Below are 22,638 nucleotides of genomic sequence, written 5' to 3' on the forward strand. Positions count from 1 at the left end.
TACACTGTAAAAAATTTTTTTTTTTAAAGGTAGTATTTTTCTTGTATCGTATGTTTTCTTAAATTTTATATGTCTGTCAACATTTTGCATCGTGAGCCTTCGCAGATTTAATATTTTAAACAAATTCAACTTAAGAGAGCTCAAATAACACAAAAACTGGTCATAAAATACTGTAAAAAAAATAAATAAATACCGCAGCAGGAGAATCAAACCTCATGAGATTAATAAATAAAACTCAGTTCTTTCTATCTCTGAGCCGACAGGATGGAAATGGTTGATGGATGTCTGGTGCATCGGCAGTTAGTCAGAAGGCTATTAGCTCTCACTCTCTCTCACACACACACACACACACACACACACACACACACACACACACACACACACACACACTCGGATCAATAAACGAAAAGCTTTTACAGCCTCCACTTCCTGGAATGAAGTCAGCTATGCTCTCACTCACTTATCAGCACCATGTTTTTCTTCCTCTTCCTGCCCCCCCTCCCTGCCCCCCCCCCCCCTCCACCGTCCTCTGCCCGCCCCCAAAACAAAAACAAAAACAAAAACAAAACACACCTTTTCCTACCTGCTCATTAAAACAGAGTTCCCAGTGTTCAACACACATTTCAGCTTAAAATTCCACACTGTAAAAAAAAAAAAAAACCCAATAACATATAAAGCTTTTGCTGAGTCAGCTTTTTAAAGTGGCCCTACGGGAAGCTGCACAGCCTCCTCTGGTCTCTTAAGTTCTGGGGAAGCAGCTCTGTAACATATTTTTAATAAATTATTCACTCCCAACAGATTAAAGCACCAATCAGATATAAAAAATTTAAAAAAGCCACATATTTTATGCTTATATATTTATATTATCGGTAAACATACGGGGTAACATTTTCTATTTAGTTTCATAAGAAGTATATAAACACTTTACATATGTTTAAAACACTATAATGATCGGATATCAAGAGTACGTTCATGTATTTAATAACAACTGCATCTGGTATGTAAACAGATTGTGAATTAAAATATGCCAAAAGTACAATAAAAAGTAAAAGAACTGCTAAACTAATAACTGAAATCAGTGCAAATTTGAATATTGGTAAATTTGGTTTTATATAAAAGGATGATTATTTGTTAGCTGTAGTTTCTGGAAAATGTTCTTCAAATTAATAAATAACATGTTTGTCGGAGACTATTTTTAACTGCAAGTTTTTAGTTTTTGACGTGTTATCAGCGACGCCGACGAGATTTACTGGCGTGTAAACGTAGAAAAAGTTCAGCTGTACGTATCGAAATTTGGTAACCGATGACAAAGAGCTCTTTTGATCGTAAATAGTAACGAAGCAATTCAGTCGATGCCATAAAAGCATCTTTGATGAATACGATAGATCTGGATTTTGATTCGCAGACGACACCAAACAACTTCTGGATGACAATAACCCCCCCAAAAAAATATCCTTAAAATTGAACCCTGTACTGATTTCTGTTCTCTCTGTACTGTTGATCATTTCGACAACATTTGACTCGGTTTTCATCGTTCACCGCCAGCTGGATCAATAAATCTGAGACCGAACAAACACAACTAATAGCTTTGGATAACTAAAAAAACAACAGAAACAACAAGCGACACGTCGTAAAAGAAAACAAACAGAACCTCCATCCCGAAGACCGAAAACATGTCGACGCCATTGAAAACTTTGAGGGCCGGTTGTGGACGCAGCTGCCAAAGTTACGACCTCGCCGTTCGTGTCCGCGTGAAAAAAAACAACCGACGTACAGCAGATCAACTGAAGAAGTCTTGATTCTTAAAATATCGGATACGACGCTCATTAAATGAAGTTTTCCGACAATCGGATTGATTGTCGGAAAACTGGTGGTGATCTTAATGGTGTTTAATTAAAACAGATTAGTGGAAGTAAATCCTCCTCGGAGGGGGGGGAGGTTAGGGGAGAAGGGGGGGCAGATTTCTTTCTCCTTCTTTACACAAATCAGTTTTGATATATTTTATAAACGTTGTGCACATTTTGCAAAAAGTCATCAGAGACCAGGTGAACGAACGGTCCAGTTTACCTTTCATGGTGGGCGGAGCGAAGGTGCTCTGCTTCCTCTGAGACGCATCTGAAGCCTGCAGAGCAAAAACAAACAAAAAAGCTGAGTTATAAACATAAAGTAAAAATAATGGATTTAAAGCGACGTCACAGCGATAACAAAAAAAAAAAATGAATAATGAGGAACTGCAGTCAAGATTTTCTCATCTTTTAAACTGAAGATTTTACTTTTGAAATCAGCTCAAATTCATGAGTGAATGTAACATTAAAACATTCAATATGTGTGTGTGTGTGTGTGTGTGTGTGTGTGTGTGTGTGTGTGTACGAACCTGCGATTCTCCGCCGGCGTTCTGTTGCTCTCCGACATCTGCAGGAGAGAAGAAACTGCATCTGTGAGCTCTTCGTCTTTAAATCACCTCTCTGAGTTGAGTTGCTTAAACAGATGTTTTCCAGAGGTTTCTGGCATCAGGCTGTCGCTGCGTCTCCGACCACGTTGGTCTTTAATGAGTCTTTATAGTCTGGTTTTTCCTCTGTGGCCCGGAGCCACGCTGTGGAGTTAACTACGTTCAGAGACGCTCCGCTGCAGTTAGAAAGTTGAAAATAAAGTATCGCCGGTGCAGAAACTCCTGAAATCAGAACGGAGCAATTACCACGTCAGCCACCGGGGGCATAACGGGGGTGAACGGCCACAAACGACGTGGGTTTGAGTCTCTGCAGGGTTTTGTCTTTGCTTGCATCCATTTGTGGTCATTTTGAACCTCAAAGAAAACTTAAGAGTTTACTTTTTGTCTATTTATGAGTTTGCACAAGTTTTGTTTCTCTTTTTTTTTTTTTTTATTGTTTTATGTCATTTCTCTGGTTGTCTTGAGTCTCTTTGGTCCTTTTGTGTCTCTGCAGTAGTTCTGCATCTGCATCGCTGACTTGCATCTCTTTCTGGTAATTTAGCATCTTTTGCGTCTCGTTTTAATTTCTTTACATTTCTTTAACTTTGTGTGTTTTTGCATCTTTTTGTGTTAATTCTGCGCCTCTCTTTCTTTGTTTTAAGTGTCTTTGCTGCTCTTCGAGGTCGGTTTGAGCCTCTCTGTTGTAGTTTTGTTGCTCTTCATTTTGCATTTTTGTTTCTTTTTGGTCGTCTGATTGACTTTCTGTCGTGACGGTTCCTTAACCGGCGCCAGGTTCAGTAATCCTCTATGCTGTCAACAACTGCAGATGATTATCGCCTCTTTAATAAACAGATCTTGGCTTCTGCAGGAGCTGAGATCTCTTTAAGAATCAGTTTTCTTTATTAACTCACTCTGTTAAAAGACTCCGGATACTTTGCTTTTTTTGTTGTTGTTGTTTTTTTCTGTCAGTAGATCCCATGACATGACCAAAACCAAATGCATTAGTCCATATCTCCAAACTTACTGACTCTCTCTCTTCTCTGTAGCTCACACTGAAATCTTTACAAATGAGTCACATGTGCAGCTCCACTTTTAAACGAGGGTGAATAATCTCCTGTGACTGCAGAGCTCTGAAGGTTTGGCAAACGTAACTCAAACAGGAGCTGAGTGCATTTGTCAGGGACTATTTTCAGCTGCGGATTAATACACATTTAGAAAAACAGTTAAACCGAGTAAGAATGAGCTACCACTACTTAAGCTGCAATACCAGCGAGTGCCACTAGAGGTCGGCTCCAAAAAGCCTCCGGCTCCATAGACTCCCATTCAACTTCTCTCATCAAATCCAAAGTGAATAAAATGTGTCCATCAGTTATCTCGGTGTTGTTAGCTAAAGTCACTCCTTCTTATTAGTTTTCTGGAGGTCCATCTGAAAATAATCCCTCATTCATTAGAAAATAAACCATTTGAAGATCTTTTGGGTCTCCAGAAAATAAAGCAAAAAACAGAAACACGAGAGATCTTTAAAGGACGGGAGAAAGTTTCTAGTAAAAATCATCAATCACTTCACGGCCTGTAAAACTGGGATACTTTCAGCAAAATACAGAAAAAAATCAACAACACGAGCCCGTTTGTTTGAAGAGCTCATGGTCATCGCTTGTTTTTACAGCCTGCCGGCAGCGACTGACCCGAAAGGAGTCGCAGATTCAAACCTTCATCATTAAATTCACCGGGAAAAAAAAGTACTTTTAAAGTTGTTTGTGTTCCCAACATTCCTGTTGTCTCTTCACAGAAACGGACTAAACGGCCTCGGATCACCTCAGAGCCTCGACGCAGCTGCACAGGAACCAGGAAGCAGGCCGATTTATTCAATCAGCGCGCACACACACACACACACACACACACACACACACACACACACACACACACACACACACACACACACACACACACACACACACACACACACTCTCTCTCAGGCATCCATCAGTCTGGTCTAAGCACTCGGATCACTTACAAAAAGTAATCTAATAAAGGATCCATTATAGCTGCTTTCTGTTCAGAGCTCTCTGAACCTCTTTGTCTCTCACCTGTTTCAGGTTGTCTGTAGATCTGCAGCGTAGCCGGAGTCGGTCTTCTGCGACGGATCTGAGGTAAAAAAAAACAAACATATTTATATTTAATTTTTGTAAAATAAAATGCGTCAGACTTTACTCACGTTTGAGGCTTTAAAAAAAAACAAACACATGATTTATTGTCCCTCTAAAAGTCCAATTAGAAACACCAGCTGCAATTAATTTCTCACGCTGTATTTTGAACCCAATCTTGTGTGTTTAATTGAGAGCATTTAATTATCTACCTGGATACTTTAGGTTTTAAAAAGACAAGAGTTTATTCCCCCAAATGCATCAGAGAAGTACAATTGTTCCACTTAATTCAGGGTTTAAAAGCACAACTTCCCCACAAACTGTAACTCCCAACTTTTCCTTTTAAAATGCAAGATATTTTAAATATCTTTTTCCCAGCATTAAAATAAGGAACTAAATAACTTCAAATGTGGAAAAAAAAAACAAAAAAAACAAACCTGAAGGAATGTAAATGTTTCTCGACATCCTGTAGGAGAGTTTACAAGATGGTATCTCATAAAACCAAACAATAACACTTATGTCCTGCAAACGATTTCCAACAGACTCTTCCCCCAAATCTGACGTTATCGCCACAAAACGCCTTCACGAAGACGTTGGCAGCATTTTTATTTTATTTATTTATTTTTTAGCTCCTGTGAGAAGAACCAGCTTCTGTTTCTGCCTGCCATTCATAGCAGTTAAAGGAAAATTACACCACAGATTACCCACTGTTTGCCCCCCCCCCCCCCCAATCTGACGGCCCTCCTCCACCTTTTTTAACTTGTGTGAAAGGTCAGGTTGTTTGCGTTTGTCCAAGAATGCCTTTGAAACTAGAAAACCTCCACTAGAGTAAATTCAACTTAAAATCAAGCACTTTTTGTGCTCACCGGAAGAGACGGAGTGACAGAAACTACAGTAAACCCTTTAAAAAAAAAAATCAAACTTTTTTAGGGTATTTTTGGGCTCTTTGTTCATTTAATTCTTAATAAACTAAATAAACTTTGTTCGTAGAAATGAAAACAAAACCCCGCATGCAAAACAAAACAAAACAAAAAAGCTGTCAACATGTATGACAGCTCAAACACGGGCGTACCCATTAAACACACATGATACACAAACAAGAAGGTTTTCATGATGCCGTCTTACGCAGCTTCTGCACCCACACGCAGAAAAATGCCAGACGACGCTCGCAAAGAAAGAAGCTCTATTCAAAGCCATTCACACACATGAACCTACACACACACACACACACACACACACACACACACACACACACACACATGTTCAGATCCACTCACATGTTCGGCGGCCTGCGGGTCGAGCTGTCCCTGCAGCGGAGGCGCCGCAAACTGGATCTTCTTTGGACTCCCGGGCTCCATTATTACCGACTGAGAGAGAAAGAAGGACAGACAGAAAGAGAGAGAGAGAGAGAGAGTGTGTGTGTGTGTGTGTGTGTGTGTGTGTGTGTGTGTGTGAAGGAAGGGAGGGAGCAGAGAGAGAGGGAGTGGTCTTCGCTCGGCCGATATGGTCCATTATCACTAATTGACAGTAAGAAGAGCAGCCAAGTCACTGCAGCAGGTTTTTTTTTTCCAAAACAACCATCCGATATGGAATAAACAGAGTTTTTTTTTTTTATTCAGGTTATTTCTGTACATGCGTGTTTAAGACGTGTTTAACATGTTTTGCACACCGCGTACGCTTCGCTCGTTTTAGCATCGGTGTCGGTTGAGGTCGTCTTATGTGAGAAAAAGATCAAATACACCAAAAACGAGCCGCCGTTTATGTAAATTTTTTTTCTTGAATAGAAATAAGACTTTGCTTTGAGGTGATACTGATGCTAACAAGCTCGGGCTGGAGATGCACCTGCTTTTAAACCACGTGTTTGCGTTGACAACTGAACGTTATTTCTTACTCGTTACTGGAGGCCTCCACTAGAGGGCGCAACAGAGAAACAAGGATACCATTAAAACATCTGGATTTTTTTTCTGATGTAAACAATGAACGGTCTCAGACTTGTTTTCGTGTAGTTTTGCGGGTCTCCGTCACGTCTCCATACTGCCCCCTACTGGCCGTGTGTATATTGCATCGTGTTGCGGTAACTTCAAAGCAGCCGTCGTTGTGAACACGTAGTTTAAAAGCAAGTATCTGTGAAGACGCCGCTAACCTGCAGATATTCAGCAGGTATATTTAGTGTGTAATACACCTGTCGGTCCACCAGAGGGCGTCTAGTTGTTGTGTCACGTTTTACCTAGAGGTGAAAAGTCAGGCGCCAAAAACACGTGGTTAGATTTAGGAAAAGATCGTAGTTGAGAAGACTTAAAATTACACAGATTTACACTCAAGGATAAAAGAAGAGTTGATTTAATGTGTCAAATAATAATAATAATTGGGTTTTATAGTCTGTATTAGTAAAGAAAACATCAAATTAACTCTGAAAATACATTTCCTTTGTTTCACAACTACATAAAAGTTTTACAGATTACTTTGTGATCATAAGATGAATTCTTTTTTTGAAGACTTGTGTTGAGAAATGAGCTTTAAATGCTGTTTTATAATATCTTAATATATTTAATCGGAGTGTTTTTGTGTATTTTTAGGATAGCAAGGATTTAGAAATATTCACCGCCGACACACCTCAACTCTTCTTTCAACATCTTGAGCGGGAAACGAAGACCGTTCTTTAAAAAAATTACATGGATTTGTCATATTTCATGTATTCAGGTTACTAAATTTGATTTCCGTACATGAAGTGTAAAACGGTTTCAAAACCTCGTTCGAGCCGCCAGGAATAAAAGTGAAGCCTTCGTTTCTGTCCAGTAAATGTAGAGTCTTTAAATAATGAAATCCTATTATAAAACATCACCACATGTGCGTATTTAAATTCCCAGAAAAGGAAACGTCGGAGATGATGTCAGTCGGCCGCGAGCTTTTCATCAAGTTTTTTCCAAATGATTTAAAGTTTTCAGACTCACGAGCCTCTCGGGAATCACGCAGTACTTTTTTTTTTTTTTTTTTTTTTTTTTTATCTACGCTGGCGTGGAAGCACAGATTCATAAACTCAGATCAAAGATTAATAACCTGCGTGTTTGGTTTTAATAGATTCACTGTGAGGGGAATACAAATATTCCTTCATAAAGAAAGGAAGTGTTAAATCATTTCAAGGAAACATCATATTTGATATCTATAAAATGTGTTCAGTAAGTCATATATTATTATTTAAATTTATTCTTTACTAGTCAAAGGGGGAATTATGCTTCTCTTTTATTTCCATGTTTTTGCAGCATGCAGGATATTTGACTATTTCTACTATCTGTGCTTTAATTCTGCAGCTAAGACGATTAAATACTGTTTTTATAAGACTTTAAAGCTAAATAATAAACCTTTATTCATTTTTTAATTTTTTATATGTAACAGTCAGCTGTCAAACAATAAAATAAAACTTGGTGTCTGCGGAGCTTCTTCTGCAGCTCCTTTATCACGTATCAGATACCCGAGTTTCAACATTAACGCCTTTTAAAGATTTCAAAACCAGAACATCACTCAGACTAAAAAAAAAAAAAAATGAAGACCACCACTTCGTTAACGTGCTTTAAAATCTCTGCGGGTTTTATTTTCTTCCTGCATCAGAATATTTCGACCCACATTATGGATCTTAACGTGGGCTTTTAATTTCCTGACGAGTTCCCCCCGCTTCAAAAAGTCGCCGATCTCAGCATCATTTTTATTGGTTTAAAACGACCGAAACTGCAGTTTTGAAGAGCGACGCACTTGTTCCCCGTTGAATGTGAATCACCGGATGACATTTCGAGACAGATTTTCAACATCAAAGTGGAAAAAAGTTTTATTTTCTATTTGGAAAAGAGAAAAATAACAGAAAGGGAAGAAAGTTGTTGTGTTATCTCGGGGTTTTTTCTGCATCTGTTTGGGATCTATTTGCATTTTCTACCCCCGACTCACAAAAACCTGCCACCAATGACATCAGTGTGCGTGTGCGTGTGCGTGTGCGTGTGCGTGTGCTGGCAGTCGTAGCGGAAACTCGTCGTCTCGGCGGAGACATCTGGAGAGACTCTCTGGCTGCTGTAGGTGGAAACCAACCACACACACGTCGTACAAAGAGCCCCTTGTTGTTGTTGTTGTTGTTGTTGTTGTTGTTGTTTGGAAACTCTCCATCTCGAAAACGTCTCCGTCGTCCGCGGCAACACGCACACACCTGCGTTCACTTACTCGTGATGGACGATGTCCTCCGTGCCGACGTGGATGAGCACGAGATCCTGACGGATGTGATCCGCGTGTCTCAACGACTTCTGGATTTCTTCCCCGTAACATTTTTAAAACATTCAAAATGTCTCGACGGCTGTCGGGTCGACGGCCACGAACTCTTCGGTCGCCGCGTCGTGTTTCACCTCTTTGTTGGACGTTGCGGGTGTTGAATATCTCCGCTGCTACAGCGTCCAGCACGCGTGGGGCGTGTTACCACGGCAACAGGAGCAGCACGGCGCGAGCGCGTGCGGATACGGGCGCGGGGTCGGACGGGGCGACGCAGGAAGTGGGTGTGGTGACCTTTGACCCCGAGGTGGGAGGAAACGGTGAGGCGGCGGCGGCGGCGCTGGATGCTGCCATGATGTCGCTGGTGACCCCTGTTGCCACGGTAACCCCATCGGCTGCCACCAAGACGGCTGCGGAGGCGGCGGGTGGTCGGTTCCTCCGATTCCCCGTTTGGTTTCGTTTCGCCGTTTCGCCGACCGGCGTCGTCGGATGGGGTAGAAGGTTTCCTCGTCGCGCTCCTGCGGCGTCACCTGCAGGTGGAGGGTGGAGACGACGGTGGGGGGGGCGGGGCAAGAGAGAGAGAGGGGCGGGGCGAGGCTTGAGCGAGGCCGGCAGAGAGGAGGACTTGACGAGCGGAGCCCTTCGAGTCCTCCTCGTCCTCTTCGCCCCGTCGCCCCGGCTCTTCGCCCCGTCGGCGTCTCCTCCTCCTCCTCTTCCTCCTCCTCCGGGTTCTTCCTCGGCGTCGCCTCCACCTACCGGCGACGTCCTCTCGGGTGTTTCTGCCGCGGCGCAGGAGCTGCTGCTGGAGCTCGACTCCGACTCCGACTCCGCCTCCGCCTCCGGTCCAGAGTCTTCGGCCGAAGAGCTGGACTCTCCGTCGCGCCCCCCACCTAGAGGTGTAGCGCCCCTTCTGGTTGTAGCAGGCAGCGCAGGGAGACAGGCTGAGGACTTCTGGACCCGATCTGGACTGAGGGATGAAAAGTCATGCAAACAGTCAGGAGAGTATTTTATAAAACATCCTTTAGTCCTTCAAGTCCTCAGAACCAAAAACGACAAAATACCGTCGGAGTTTATTGATCATGAGTGTCGACAGATAAAACAGGAAGTCGTTGTTTTATTGAATTTTTTTTGTTTTTTTTTACTGAAAACAGTAACTTTCAGGATGTTATATAAAATATAAAGAGGCTACCTTTGATTGTTTTGGACTCTCCGTGGATCCTTCAGAGCTGGACCGAAGTCCTTCAGACGGACAAAACATGAGAAAAGACATTAAGATCACAGAGAGACGGACGTCCCGAGGTCGAACAGGCGGGTGACTCACCTCCACCTCTGGGTCCTCCACTCATCGCTCCGTCCTGCTCCGCTGCAGTGACTCCGCCTCCTTCAGCACCCTTAATGCAAATAAAACGGACAGATTGTCTCATTCAGGACGTCGGTTTTACTGTAAAATCACCATCAACTCATTCTGAAAAATCATCTGAACCACTAAAGGAAACAAGATGAGAAGCTGCCTGAAAAGTTGGAAAAAAAAAAAAAAACCTCTTAAAATATGTGATGTAAGATTTTATTTTTTTTAAACTTTTATTTAGTTTATTTTGAAACACTTTTTTTTTTTTCACGTCACTATCCGATAAACACTTAATTATGTTCTGACTGGAATAATCGACATTGATTTGAATCGTTTCTAAATCTTTTCAGTCATTTCTCAACAATTTGCTGCTTTTTTTTCTTTGTAAACTGAAAATCTTTGGACTTTTTGGGCAATTTTTAAACGCAGATTTAGCAGAGTTATTCATAATAGAAAAATCCAGTTTTAAGTCTGAGTAACACATCACGTTGTACATCTAATATTACTGTAGATCGTATGATTGGTCGTGAACTCACCGATCCCTCGCGTGCTCCTCTTCTCGTCCAGGATGCAACTCGACTGCCGCCGTCGCCGTCACGCAGCTGCGATTGTTCGTGTGAACGAGTCTTCAGGTGAGCGTTGCGTGTCTTTTATGTTGTGAGAGTACACAGTGGGACACACACACACACACACACACACACACACCCTCCCTCTCTCTGTAAACACACTGCAGGATCGTCCTCCAGGCCCCAGGTTACACAGGTGTGTGTTATAAACCCCTTAAATACACACTTAAATTCAAAATAATTAAAAAAGAAAGAGAAAAAACAACAACTCAGAAATCACTTCAGGTTTAAATACTTTTTTTTTTCTTTTTTTTTTAATTTAGACAATGAAAATCTGATCTGATACAACCACACACACGTCACGTTGTGCAGAGACACTTTAAGGCATACAAAAAAATCTCTGCTGGTTTGGCCACAAATGAAACAATAATAAAAAAAAACTAAAAACCTACAGTAAAACGATTTCATTCAGCAGTTCAGTTCACGTATTTTTGTCCTCGCTCGTTCCTTCGAAAATCATAGCTGTTTTTTGTGAAGCTTTAAAAGGAGAGTTTGACCTTTTTTTCGGGGGGAAACGAAGTCGTTGCGGCAGAGAATCGAGTCGGAAGATCGAAACCGCCGGGAGACGATTTAGCTTAGCTTAGCATAAAGACTGGAAACGGGGGGGAAACGGCTAGCGTAGATTTAAGAAAGTTTTCTCGTTGGCACATATTTGGAAGCGGGCTAACTTTCGGGGCTTAAAGGTCCCAGAGTGGAAACGAACAGTCGAAGGCAGCATGACGTCCCACGTCTGGATCGTGAACACCAGTTTCTGAGAACCGTGCGGCTTCGGGCTTTACTGAACACGTCACGTCTTGTTTACTTGAAGAAGACGTTCACATTATTTGCAGGACAAACACGAGAGTGGTGCCAAAATCTTATGACCCGAGGCGAAAGCAGATGAGCAGGTTTCCCCCCCAAAAGACGACGCGAGTGAGTCGAAGATGAATCTGGACAGTTAAAAAAAAAAAAAAGATAAAATAAAATAAAAATCATGATGAAGGTCTTTTAAAAACTAACACGGAGACATTCATGTAACCGGAGCAGCTGTGGACGTCAAAGCAGGAAGGGAGGCGTGTGTGTGTGTGTGTGTGTGTGTGTGTGTGTGTGTGTGTATTTGTTTTACATGTAAACACAATCAGGTTCACAATCATCGGTACTTTCGTCACTAATCTCCAGTTCTTACAGTACATTTGAAAATATAAAGACTTTAAAGTGCTGAAACAACCACGTGTCCAGACTGTGTGTCGGCGTGAAGGACTGCAGGATGAGTTCATCTCTCCGGCTGGAAGTTCAAACAAATCGAAAAATTCAGTCTGTTCGGGCCTAAAAATGTCATGAAGGTAAATACAAAATGTACTAAAGCACGAGACGTGTTTTGGGGACGAAGCGTGAACGTCCCGCTAAACCCACATTTTAAAAATGCCTTTCTGACTTTCTTTTTTTTTTTTTTTTTTGCTCGTGTGTTTTAAAACAGTAAAATCTCACGACATCAGAGGAGAGTTTTCGATTCTCCTAATTTGAGCTTCGTTTCTCGACGCCCCGTCAAAGATTTTGGCTTAGAAAAGCAATAAAATCACAAAAAGGCGTCGAACTCTTCCACGTCGGCCACACAGAAGAAGTGATTATGTTTAACTGGAGCGCTGATGGATGACGATCTGCACGCAGTCTTACAAAGAACACAAAAAAAAGGCCGTCTGTGTTGACAGATGCTGAAACGGACGAAACAAGACGACGACCGGCGAAGGACCGGCGTCGTCATGCCGACTGATTTATGCGTTTTGTTTATACGTCAAAACAGGCTGAAAAGCACCAAACAAGCTCAACAGAAACTTGAAACTAATCTGTGAACGAAACGAACCAAATTCAAAACAGAGGAAGTTTTGAGTTTAGTCACAGAAAATCAAAAGTCAAAAAAAACCGACGAGTCGTACAGGTCGAAGTCGGATCGCCGTTTTCTGTATTCGTAGTTTCTTTACGTTTGTTTTCCTCGTACACGCTACGATAAAAAGCGCTTTTCAAAAATAAATTCAAACCGGTTTGGTGATTTTTTTTTTTTTATTTCTGAATTTACCGCCGACGTGCCGACGCGGTCGCGTTCGGCTGGAATTCGACACCTGGAGGCAGGAAACGCTCGAGAAGAACAAACATCGGAGGAAAAAAGAGCTGCCGCTCCCGAACACTAAAAAATAAAAAAACAAAACAGCGTTCTGCTCGAGGAGCTGGAAGAAAAACAAAAAGGCGCCAGCTTTAATGTAGATAAATTACATTTGTGCAAAACGGGAGCGTCTGAAAGGCTCAAAAACTCCTCGTGTGTGTGTGTGTGTGTGTGTGTGCGTGTGTGTGTGTGTGTGTGTGTGTGTGTGTGTGTGTGTGTGTGTGTGTGTGTGTGTGTGTTTTTACTTCAATTTACTTCAAGACGCTCGAAGAGTTTTCCAAGAGAAAGAAGAGTTCTTGTGGAAAAAAAGGCAGAAAATAGAAGCTTCTGCTTTCTGGATTTTGGAACAAAACTTTTTGGCTGTGATACTTGTTTTTTTTTTTTTTTTTTGTGGCCACAAACACAACGATTAAAGATCCTCCGTACATTCGCCGGGTCCGTTTTTAAAGCAGCTGTGGCAACGTCATCTGGGGGTTGTGGTGTGGGAGGGGTCGAGGAGCTGCCTGATACAATCATCTGGGTCCAAACTCAAGAAAATCCACCTGCTGGAAACAGGAAGTGCAGTTTTTTTTTTTTTTATTCCCCCCCCCCCGTCCTCTCGTCCGACGGCTCCGAAAGTGTCCGCGGAGGGAAACGAGAGGACGGCGAGGTCGTCGTCTCGTCCCAGCAGGTCAAAGTTCATCAGCTTCTGTCTCTCTGGTTTTGTACCGTGTGACCGAAACACTTCAAAAACAATAACAAAAAAAAAAAAAGGTGTTGAGAAACGTTTAGTTCATCGACCCCAAAGTGCTCGTGTTCAATCGGCCGACTTCCTGCAGGAGGTTTGAAGCATCCGTCAACTCGTCCCGTGTGTGACGACGTCAGCGTCTTTATTTATTTAATCTCTGAGTTCTGCGCGGGTTTTTCCCGACGGACGTCTCCGGGCCTTCAGGCGGACGTCTCCGGGTCTTCAGGCGGACGTCTCCGGGTCTTCAGATGGACAGGTCCGTGTCCGTGTCGGTGGGCGTGGTCTTCGGGCTCGTGCTGCTTCCTCTCTCCTCGGGGATGGAGGACGAGTCGCCGTTGAAGCCGGGCAGGACGCCTGCAACACCACAAACGTCAGGTGAGGTGAGTCCAACGCATGGGGGAGCAAATATTAATGGTGTGTGTGTGTGTGTGTGGGGGGGGGGGGGGGGGGGGGGGGGTGGGGGGGGGGGGTGGAGGTGTCTCACGTTCGGTGTCGTAAACTGAGCTGTCGGAGCACGTCCGGTTGCGGCGCTGAGTTGACCTTTGACCTGCACTCACGAACTCCTTCAGCACACCTGACCTGAGGAGGAAAACAAAAACAACGATTAAAAAAACAACAAACAAACAAACATGTTCTTTTTACATGTCGGACAAACTTCACCTCCTGATCCAACTTTTATCTGTTGATGCGATACAAAAACAAATATCTCAGATCAGGAGAAATTTGCTCCGTCAGCAGAGATAAAAGTCACAATTTGAACTCTTTATTTTCTCTCCAGAGATTAAAGTTATCAGCGACTCTAAAACCTTAAATCTACTCGTGAGGGAAAAAAAGGAAACGGGAGCTTTCGATCCTCCCCTTCCTTTTTTTAAAAAAAATTTTTATCCAGCACGTGTGGAGATAAAGAGAAAATGTGAAGGTGGAGGAGTCAAAGAAAGATAAAACCATTTGTTTCTCGCCGGTTTGATTTTCAAGGTCGACAAAAATGTTACGATTCAAACGTGTTTCAGCTTCTCAGAAAACCAACATGTAACAAAGAAAACAAAAAGAAAAGAGGAGAAACACTGAAAATCCCGACTTTAAATCACAAACAAAATGTGATCACAAAAACTGATGAAAAACACATCGTGGCATCTTTAAAAGGACAAATGGACTCTTTCCGAGTCCGTTGCTTAGCAACAGGATGAACACTGAACCGGGTTTTTCTTGTTGTAAAAATTCCTGCTGTTTTAGAAATGCCTAAAATAAACAGAGAAAGTTAAATGTAATATATATTCTTCTGATAACTGAAATGTTTTTTTTTTTTTTTTTATTGTGACATTTTTTTTTTACATTAAACTGAAGTAATCTGTGGAAAGCCTGAACATGTGACAGATTTCCAGCCGGGTGCTGCGATGCTGCCCCCTAGAGGCTGAAGTTAATATTTATTCAGTAAAAAAAAAAAAAAAAAAAAAAAAAGCGACATCCTAAAAGTGTTGCTTTATAATGAACTGCAGAAAATATTGATGCTTTTTCTGTTCTTTATTTGTACAGCAGGTCACAATCTCAAGTTTAAATAAAGCAGGTTTGACAGGAAGTGATTTTCATTCAATTGAATTAATTAACATAATGAACGCGTGCGTTTCAACTCACCTGTCGAAGCTGTACGTTCCCGGGTGACTGATGGACCTCTTCATCTGTGCAGAAGAAGACGTTCACGGTCAAAACAGAACTGTTTCGGTTTCAGCTTCCTTCTCTGAAACATTTTCTAATTAAAAATAGGAGCCCCGCGACTCGTTAACTTTAGTTCCCGTCAGTCACTTCCCACCGAACAAGGCTCTTCAAATGAGAATCCATTTCAACTTCCAAACCGTTTACTCACTTTTAATCCATATTATCATTTGGCGAAGCTTATCTAACTAGTGACATTTCATTTATTTTTTTTGGAGATCGTTCTCTTGCTGAGACTTTCATTTCAGCCCGCAGGCGTCAGGCGATTAATAAGAAGCGGGAAAAAAAATACAATTAAATAGGAATAAAACAAAAATGTATCCGGGGCCAAATGAAAGCTCTCTGATTACTGAGACTGAGTCGTTTAGTGATTTATGGATGATGTCTTTCCTTCTACGTAAACCTGCATTTTTCATGCCGTCCGAGCTCGATGTTATTGTCCTTTAAAGATGGTTGAAAATTACCCTTTCGGGAGGTCGGAGGTCAGGGGTCAAACTCTGGTTGGCCAGGGTCATGCACTCCTCCAGAGTCCTGATGAACGTGGCACAGGTGGCGCTGAGGAGCGACGCCTGCAGAGAGATCGATATTCAGCTGAAGTGTTACACAAAACCGAGAAATTAAAAACAAATGAGATGCAGATTGTGTCAATTTTCTTTTTTATAGTAGGAGCCCAAAAAAAAAGTGTTTTAATGCATGTTGTTACTTCTAGTCTTCTATTTTGATGTATTTAGCAGGTGGATTCAGTTTCATTAATGTTTTTTTTTTTTTTTTTTTGGCAGCTCCGAGACAAAAAGCGAGTATTTTCTGTCATCACGTTCAATTTAGTTTTTTTATTCAATTGGTCTTAAAAACAAGTCTGGACTTCAGTTTGGATTCATTAAGCCTCTTTCAGGAGAACCGACATCATGTTTATAAACTGTGTCTGTGTCTCTCCGGCATGAACCTGCATTAATCTCTCTCTTAATGTCTCTTGTGTTGCTCACCTCAGAAGTGGGCGTGGTCTCTGTGTCGGCGCTTTGCTGTGATTGGATGGTGTGGACCTGCTGGACCAGGAGGTCGCAGTACAGACGGAGTTCAGACATTTTAGTCTTCAGACAGTCAGGACCTGGAAATAGAGGAGAAAATATGTTAAATTTATAAAACGAATGAAAAAAACAACACAATTACCCCTAAAAATGTTCTTTTTTTTTTCCAGATTTTTAGTTTTTTTGTTTTACCTCTGTGTTTGTGACTGTCCAGCGTTCCGGCTTTGGACGACCCTAAAGCCACCAGCCACCGCTGCCTCTCCGCCGCGTTCACCGCTCGCACGTAGAAGTGCTGCTCGCCGGGGATGATCAGCTCCAGGCGGGTCGGATCTGTCGGATGGACTGAGACACGGAGTAGCGTGAGGTCGTAAGTGAGCGAGCGGGGGGGGGGGGGAAGAAAAAAAGACGCGTCTCACCTTTGATGTCGCACACGGACATCTTGATGGAGCCTTTGCTTCCTTTGCCGACGTCGTCCTCGCTGTCGTAGTAAGAGATGACGCCGTTCTCTAAGACGAACCAGCGAGGCTGCCAGCCTGGCGGCGACAAAAACACGCGTGTTCAATACCGAAGAAACACGGCAGGAGTCGACGCCGATGGAGCTCAACAACACCAAGAAATGACCGTGTGAAAAGGAGGGAACAGTTTGTGGATTCGCCAATAAATGAAGTGGAAGAACAAACATTTTATCTGCAGACATCTGACGTTCGGTACTTTATTTTCTGGATTAATCGATGCAGTTTGGTCTCCAAAACTTCAGCAGGAAAGCTCATCACGGGTGTCCAAAATCCCAAAAGAGAATTCATTTTCTAATAATAATAATAAAAATTTTTTTTTAAACAAATCTGCAAATATTCAGATTTGAGAATTTGGTCTTGAAACGTGAATTACAAAAATGTTGAGTTTCCTCCAGAAGTGGCAAACACCTTTAGAAACTGCTGTTTTGTGTTCATGTGCTTTTTTTTTTTAAACTGCCGAGCGTTCAACACAAAGCAGGTTACAGCCGGAGTCATCGGGGGCGTGAGCCGACTATATTTCGTCCTCTGGCCCTTATTATTTATAGACATGCCACGCTGCTGTGATTAAGGCCAGATGCCCCTTTAGTCTGCGTCACCGAAGGGTTGGTTTTCACTTCCATCAGCAGACAATGTGAACGACATATAAAACCAGTGGTGGAAAATAACCTCATTGTTTGGGAGGATTTTACTTTTTTCATTTGAACCAGATTTGACACTAAAATTAAAAACACATTTCAAATGCTTCTGACTTTTTATTTATTTATTGTTACGCCAAAGTGTCAAATTCATTTCCAAATTGGTTTCATTTTGAATAAACTTTTTTTTTTTTAAAAGGCTCAATTGAGGACAGAAACTTCCTTCAACTTTATGATTATCTATTTATTCTGAGTCGCCAACGACTTCAACCGTTCAACTAACAAACTATTCAGCTTTTTGAGGGCATTATCTGACATTTATACTTTTATTTTGGAATATTCAGTCTAACATTTATACTTTTATTTTGGAATATTCAGTCTGACATTTATACTTTTATTTTGGAATATTCAGTCTGACATTTATACTTTTATTTTGGAATATTCAGTCTAACATTTATACTTTTATTTTGGAATATTCAGTCTGACATTTATACTTTTATTTTGGAATATTCAGTCTGACATTTATACTTTTATTTTGGAATATTCAGTCTAACATTTATACTTTTATTTTGGAATATTCAGTCTGACATTTATACTTTTATTTTGGAATATTCAGTCTAACATTTATACTTTTATTTTGGAATATTCAGTCTGACATTTATACTTTTATTTTGGAATATTCAGTCTAACATTTATACTTTTATTTTGGAATATTCAGTCTGACATTTATACTTTTATTTTGGAATATTCAGTCTGACATTTATACTTTTATTTTGGAATATTCAGTCTAACATTTATACTTTTATTTTGGAATATTCAGTCTGACATTTATACTTTTATTTTGGAATATTCAGTCTGACATTTATACTTTTATTTTGGAATATTCAGTCTGACATTTATACTTTTATTTTGGAATATTCAGTCTGACATTTATACTTTTATTTTGGAATATTCAGTCTGACATTTATACTTTTATTTTGGAATATTCAGTCTGACATTTATACTTTTATTTTGGAATATTCAGTCTGACATTTATACTTTTATTTTGGAATATTCAGTCTGACATTTATACTTTTATTTTGGAATATTCAGTCTGACATTTATACTTTTATTTTGGAATATTCAGTCTGACATTTATACTTTTATTTTGGAATATTCAGTCTAACATTTATACTTTTATTTTGGAATATTCAGTCTAACATTTATACTTTTATTTTGGAATATTCAGTCTGACATTTATACTTTTATTTTGGAATATTCAGTCTGACATTTATACTTTTATTTTGGAATATTCAGTCTGACATTTATACTTTTATTTTGGAATATTCAGTCTGACATTTATACTTTTATTTTGGAATATTCAGTCTGACATTTATACTTTTATTTTGGAATATTCAGTCTGACATTTATACTTTTATTTTGGAATATTCAGTCTGACATTTATACTTTTATTTTGGAATATTCAGTCTGACATTTATACTTTTATTTTGGAATATTCAGTCTGACATTTATACTTTTATTTTGGAATATTCAGTCTGACATTTATACTTTTATTTTGGAATATTCAGTCTGACATACTTTTATTTTGGAATATTCAGTCTAACATTTATACTTTTATTTTGGAATATCCAGTCTGACATTTATACTTTTATTTTGGAATATTCAGTCTAACATTTATACTTTTATTTTGGAATATTCAGTCTGACATTTATACTTTTATTTTGGAATATTCAGTCTGACATTTATACTTTTATTTTGGAATATTCAGTCTGACATTTATACTTTTATTTTGGAATATTCAGTCTAACATTTATACTTTTATTTTGGAATATTCAGTCTGACATTTATACTTTTATTTTGGAATATTCAGTCTGACATTTATACTTTTATTTTGGAATATTCAGTCTAACATTTATACTTTTATTTTGGAATATTCAGTCTAACATTTATACTTTTATTTTGGAATATTCAGTCTGACATTTATACTTTTATTTTGGAATATTCAGTCTGACATTTATACTTTTATTTTGGAATATTCAGTCTGACATTTATACTTTTATTTTGGAATATTCAGTCTGACATTTATACTTTTATTTTGGAATATTCAGTCTGACATTTATACTTTTATTTTGGAATATTCAGTCTGACATTTATACTTTTATTTTGGAATATTCAGTCTGACATTTATACTTTTATTTTGGAATATTCAGTCTAACATTTATACTTTTATTTTGGAATATTCAGTCTAACATTTATACTTTTATTTTGGAATATTCAGTCTGACATTTATACTTTTATTTTGGAATATTCAGTCTGACATTTATACTTTTATTTTGGAATATTCAGTCTGACATTTATACTTTTATTTTGGAATATTCAGTCTAACATTTATACTTTTATTTTGGAATATTCAGTCTGACATTTATACTTTTATTTTGGAATATTCAGTCTGACATTTATACTTTTATTTTGGAATATTCAGTCTGACATTTATACTTTTATTTTGGAATATTCAGTCTGACATTTATACTTTTATTTTGGAATATTCAGTCTGACATACTTTTATTTTGGAATATTCAGTCTAACATTTATACTTTTATTTTGGAATATTCAGTCTGACATTTATACTTTTATTTTGGAATATTCAGTCTGACATTTATACTTTTATTTTGGAATATTCAGTCTAACATTTATACTTTTATTTTGGAATATTCAGTCTGACATTTATACTTTTATTTTGGAATATTCAGTCTAACATTTATACTTTTATTTTGGAATATTCAGTCTAACATTTATACTTTTATTTTGGAATATTCAGTCTGACATTTATACTTTTATTTTGGAATATTCAGTCTGACATTTATACTTTTATTTTGGAATATTCAGTCTGACATTTATACTTTTATTTTGGAATATTCAGTCTAACATTTATACTTTTATTTTGGAAAATTCAGCTTTTTTTTTTTAAGCATTCACACTTTGCATTTTCTAGCTTTCCATCCGGTGACCCTTTCCAGGACCTGGAACCTTAGGTTGGGAAGCACTGATTAAAAATCTCCTGATATAAATCCATAAAAATGCCAATTTTGTACTTTCACAAGTTGATTTTTTTTAACATATAATGTATAATTTCTACAATATAGTACTTTTACTAGGATGTGACCGCCAGTGTTTTCATTGTTGTTGAAATGAGGAGAAATCAGGTGCCTGATGTTGATGTTATTTTTTTTATTGAACTATTAATGTTGACTCTTAATTAATGTCGGAGTCAAAACGTGAATTTATCTTTAAACGCCGTCAATGTGTATTTACTGCTAATATTTAGCCTCGTGAGCTAAGACGTGAAGCGACCCACTTATGAGGAGACGACCGAGGCGGGTTTAAAGACGGGGGACAGAAGACGGGGGACAGAAGACGGGGACAGAAGACGGGCTCTCACCGGTCATGTAGTTGGTCCATTTGTGTAAGATCCCCTCCATGGCTTCACTTCTGCAGATGTTTATAGCTCGTTAGCTTCTCCGCCGGGTTTTAAACGTGACGTCGCCGTTAGACGTTAACCGTCATCGCGAGCCGCTCCGGTTGTTGTTGTTTGTTTGTTTGTTTGTTTTTCCCCCCTCCCCTCGACATACGTTAACTGTTCAGCGGGTTTTGCTCGAGCTGAACGGCGGCGCGGACGGGAGTGAAATCATGTTTGCAGCTGAAGCTGTTCTTGTTAAAAACTCGACCAGCAATCAGCTGATTGGGGAGAAAAAAAAATGTCAACAAAACGGCTGCTGCGCTACGGAGGCCCGCGGGGGTCAATTCTTATTCATTCTTTAGCGATTTATTGCGGATGGCAAAACAGCGAAAGGTGCGTTACCGCCTCCACCGTGTAGGAGGGTAAACCACAAGTTACCTCTCCCCTTAAAAATGAGAAATATGTAAATATAATATAAATTAATAAGGTTGAGCTATTTTTCTTCTTCTTTTGCGTTTTTTTTTTATGGCGGAAAGCAATCAAGCGAAATGCCCTTCACCACCCCCTACCGTATGGGAGGGTGAACTTACAGGAAAAAGGTTGGGCCAATCTTCTGCTTGTGATGCTTCTTCTTCTTTGGTTATATTGACCGGGATGGTAAACCAGATGTGACGCTGCCGCCTACCGATCGGAATGCGTACATTCATTTATCTTTATCATGTCGTCTGAAATATGATAAAAAAGTCATACTATAGCATGTCGTCTGAAATATGATAAAAAAAAGTCATACTATAACATGTCGTCCAAAATAAGATAAAAAAGTCACACTACAACATGTTGTCTAAAATATGATAAAAAAAAGTCATACTATAACATGTCGTCTAAAATATGATCAAAAAAGTCATACTATAGCATGTCGTCTAAAATATGATAAAAAAAAGTCATACTATAACATGTCGTCTAAAATATGATCAAAAAAGTCACACTATAACATGTCGTCTAAAATATGATAAAAAAAAAGTCATACTATAGCATGTCGTCTAAAATATGATAAAAAAAAAGTCATACTATAGCATGTCGTCTAAAATATGATCAAAAAGTCATACTATAGCATGTCGTCTAAAATATGATAAAAAAAAGTCATACTATAGCATGTCGTCTAAAATATGATAAAAAAAAAGTCATACTATAGCATGTCGTCTAAAATATGATAAAAAAAAGTCATACTATAGCATGTCGTCTAAAATATGATAAAAAAAAAGTCATACTATAACATGTCGTCTAAAATATGATCAAAAAAGTCACACTATAACATGTCGTCTAAAATATGATAAAAAAAAAGTCATACTATAGCATGTCGTCTAAAATATGATAAAAAAAAGTAATACTATAAAATGTCGTCTAAAATATGATAAAAAAAAAGTCATACTAAAACATGTCGTCTAAAATATGATAAAAAAGTCACACTATAACATGTCGTCTAAAATATGATAAAAAAAAGTCATACTATAGCATGTCGTCTAAAATATGATCAAAAAGTCATACTATAGCATGTCGTCTAAAATATGATAAAAAAAAGTCATACTATAGCATGTCGTCTAAAATATGATAAAAAAAAGTCACACTATAGCATGTCGTCTA

At 39.2% G+C, this 22,638-nt stretch overlaps 3 protein-coding genes across 3 annotated transcripts in view; all 3 read right to left on the reverse strand.

Annotated features, from left to right (window-relative positions):
• ppp1r1c (protein phosphatase 1, regulatory (inhibitor) subunit 1C) overlaps positions 1-5,947 on the reverse strand; it is a 7,903-nt gene extending 1,956 nt beyond the window's left edge. The window contains exons 1-4 of the mRNA XM_069144185.1: positions 5,850-5,947; positions 4,516-4,573; positions 2,375-2,412; positions 2,068-2,122 (exon numbers count right to left, since the gene is read on the reverse strand). Coding sequence (XP_069000286.1) covers positions 2,068-2,122; positions 2,375-2,412; positions 4,516-4,573; positions 5,850-5,930 — 232 coding nt within the window. The 5' untranslated portion in view covers positions 5,931-5,947. The remainder of the gene's footprint in view (positions 1-2,067; positions 2,123-2,374; positions 2,413-4,515; positions 4,574-5,849) is intronic.
• A 2,149-nt stretch (positions 5,948-8,096) lies between these two features.
• On the reverse strand, positions 8,097-13,444 carry LOC138195034 (trans-Golgi network integral membrane protein 2-like). The gene is made up of 3 exons (XM_069144096.1): positions 13,355-13,444; positions 10,007-10,056; positions 8,097-9,784 (listed from the first exon to the last, which is right to left on the reverse strand). The coding sequence occupies exons 1-3, from the start codon at positions 13,442-13,444 to the stop codon at positions 9,022-9,024; spliced, it is 903 nt and encodes a 300-aa protein (XP_069000197.1). The 3' UTR covers positions 8,097-9,021.
• Positions 12,206-21,277, reverse strand: plekha3 (pleckstrin homology domain containing, family A (phosphoinositide binding specific) member 3). The gene is made up of 8 exons (XM_069144186.1): positions 20,980-21,277; positions 16,807-16,923; positions 16,583-16,732; positions 16,349-16,470; positions 15,830-15,934; positions 15,288-15,331; positions 14,140-14,234; positions 12,206-14,009 (listed from the first exon to the last, which is right to left on the reverse strand). Exons 1-8 carry the CDS (start codon positions 21,017-21,019, stop codon positions 13,900-13,902), a joined length of 783 nt encoding a protein of 260 aa, XP_069000287.1. The 5' UTR covers positions 21,020-21,277; the 3' UTR covers positions 12,206-13,899.
• Positions 21,278-22,638: the final 1,361 nt, after the last annotated feature.

The sequence above is a fragment of the Embiotoca jacksoni genome, unplaced genomic scaffold (assembly GCF_022577435.1).
Source record: "Embiotoca jacksoni isolate LCO1_2020_lvr unplaced genomic scaffold, fEmbJac1.0.p SCAF_12, whole genome shotgun sequence".
Taxonomy (NCBI): Eukaryota; Metazoa; Chordata; class Actinopteri; family Embiotocidae; genus Embiotoca; species Embiotoca jacksoni.

Coding starts and splice junctions, on each gene's coding strand:
- LOC138195034 (XM_069144096.1), bottom strand. CDS start 13,444: ATGATTGTATCAGGCAGCTCCTCGACCCCTCCCACACCACAACCCCCA. Junction 10,057..13,354: donor TAAAAACGGACCCGGCGAAT/GTACGGAGGATC, acceptor GTCCGTCTGAAG/GACTTCGGTCCAGCTCTGAA. Junction 9,785..10,006: donor AGAGTCCAAAACAATCAAAG/GTAGCCTCTTTA, acceptor TTCATCCCTCAG/TCCAGATCGGGTCCAGAAGT.
- plekha3 (XM_069144186.1), bottom strand. CDS start 21,019: ATGGAGGGGATCTTACACAAATGGACCAACTACATGACCG. Junction 16,733..16,806: donor GTCCGTGTGCGACATCAAAG/GTGAGACGCGTC, acceptor TCCGTGTCTCAG/TCCATCCGACAGATCCGACC. Junction 15,935..16,348: donor AGACCACGCCCACTTCTGAG/GTGAGCAACACA, acceptor ATCTCTCTGCAG/GCGTCGCTCCTCAGCGCCAC.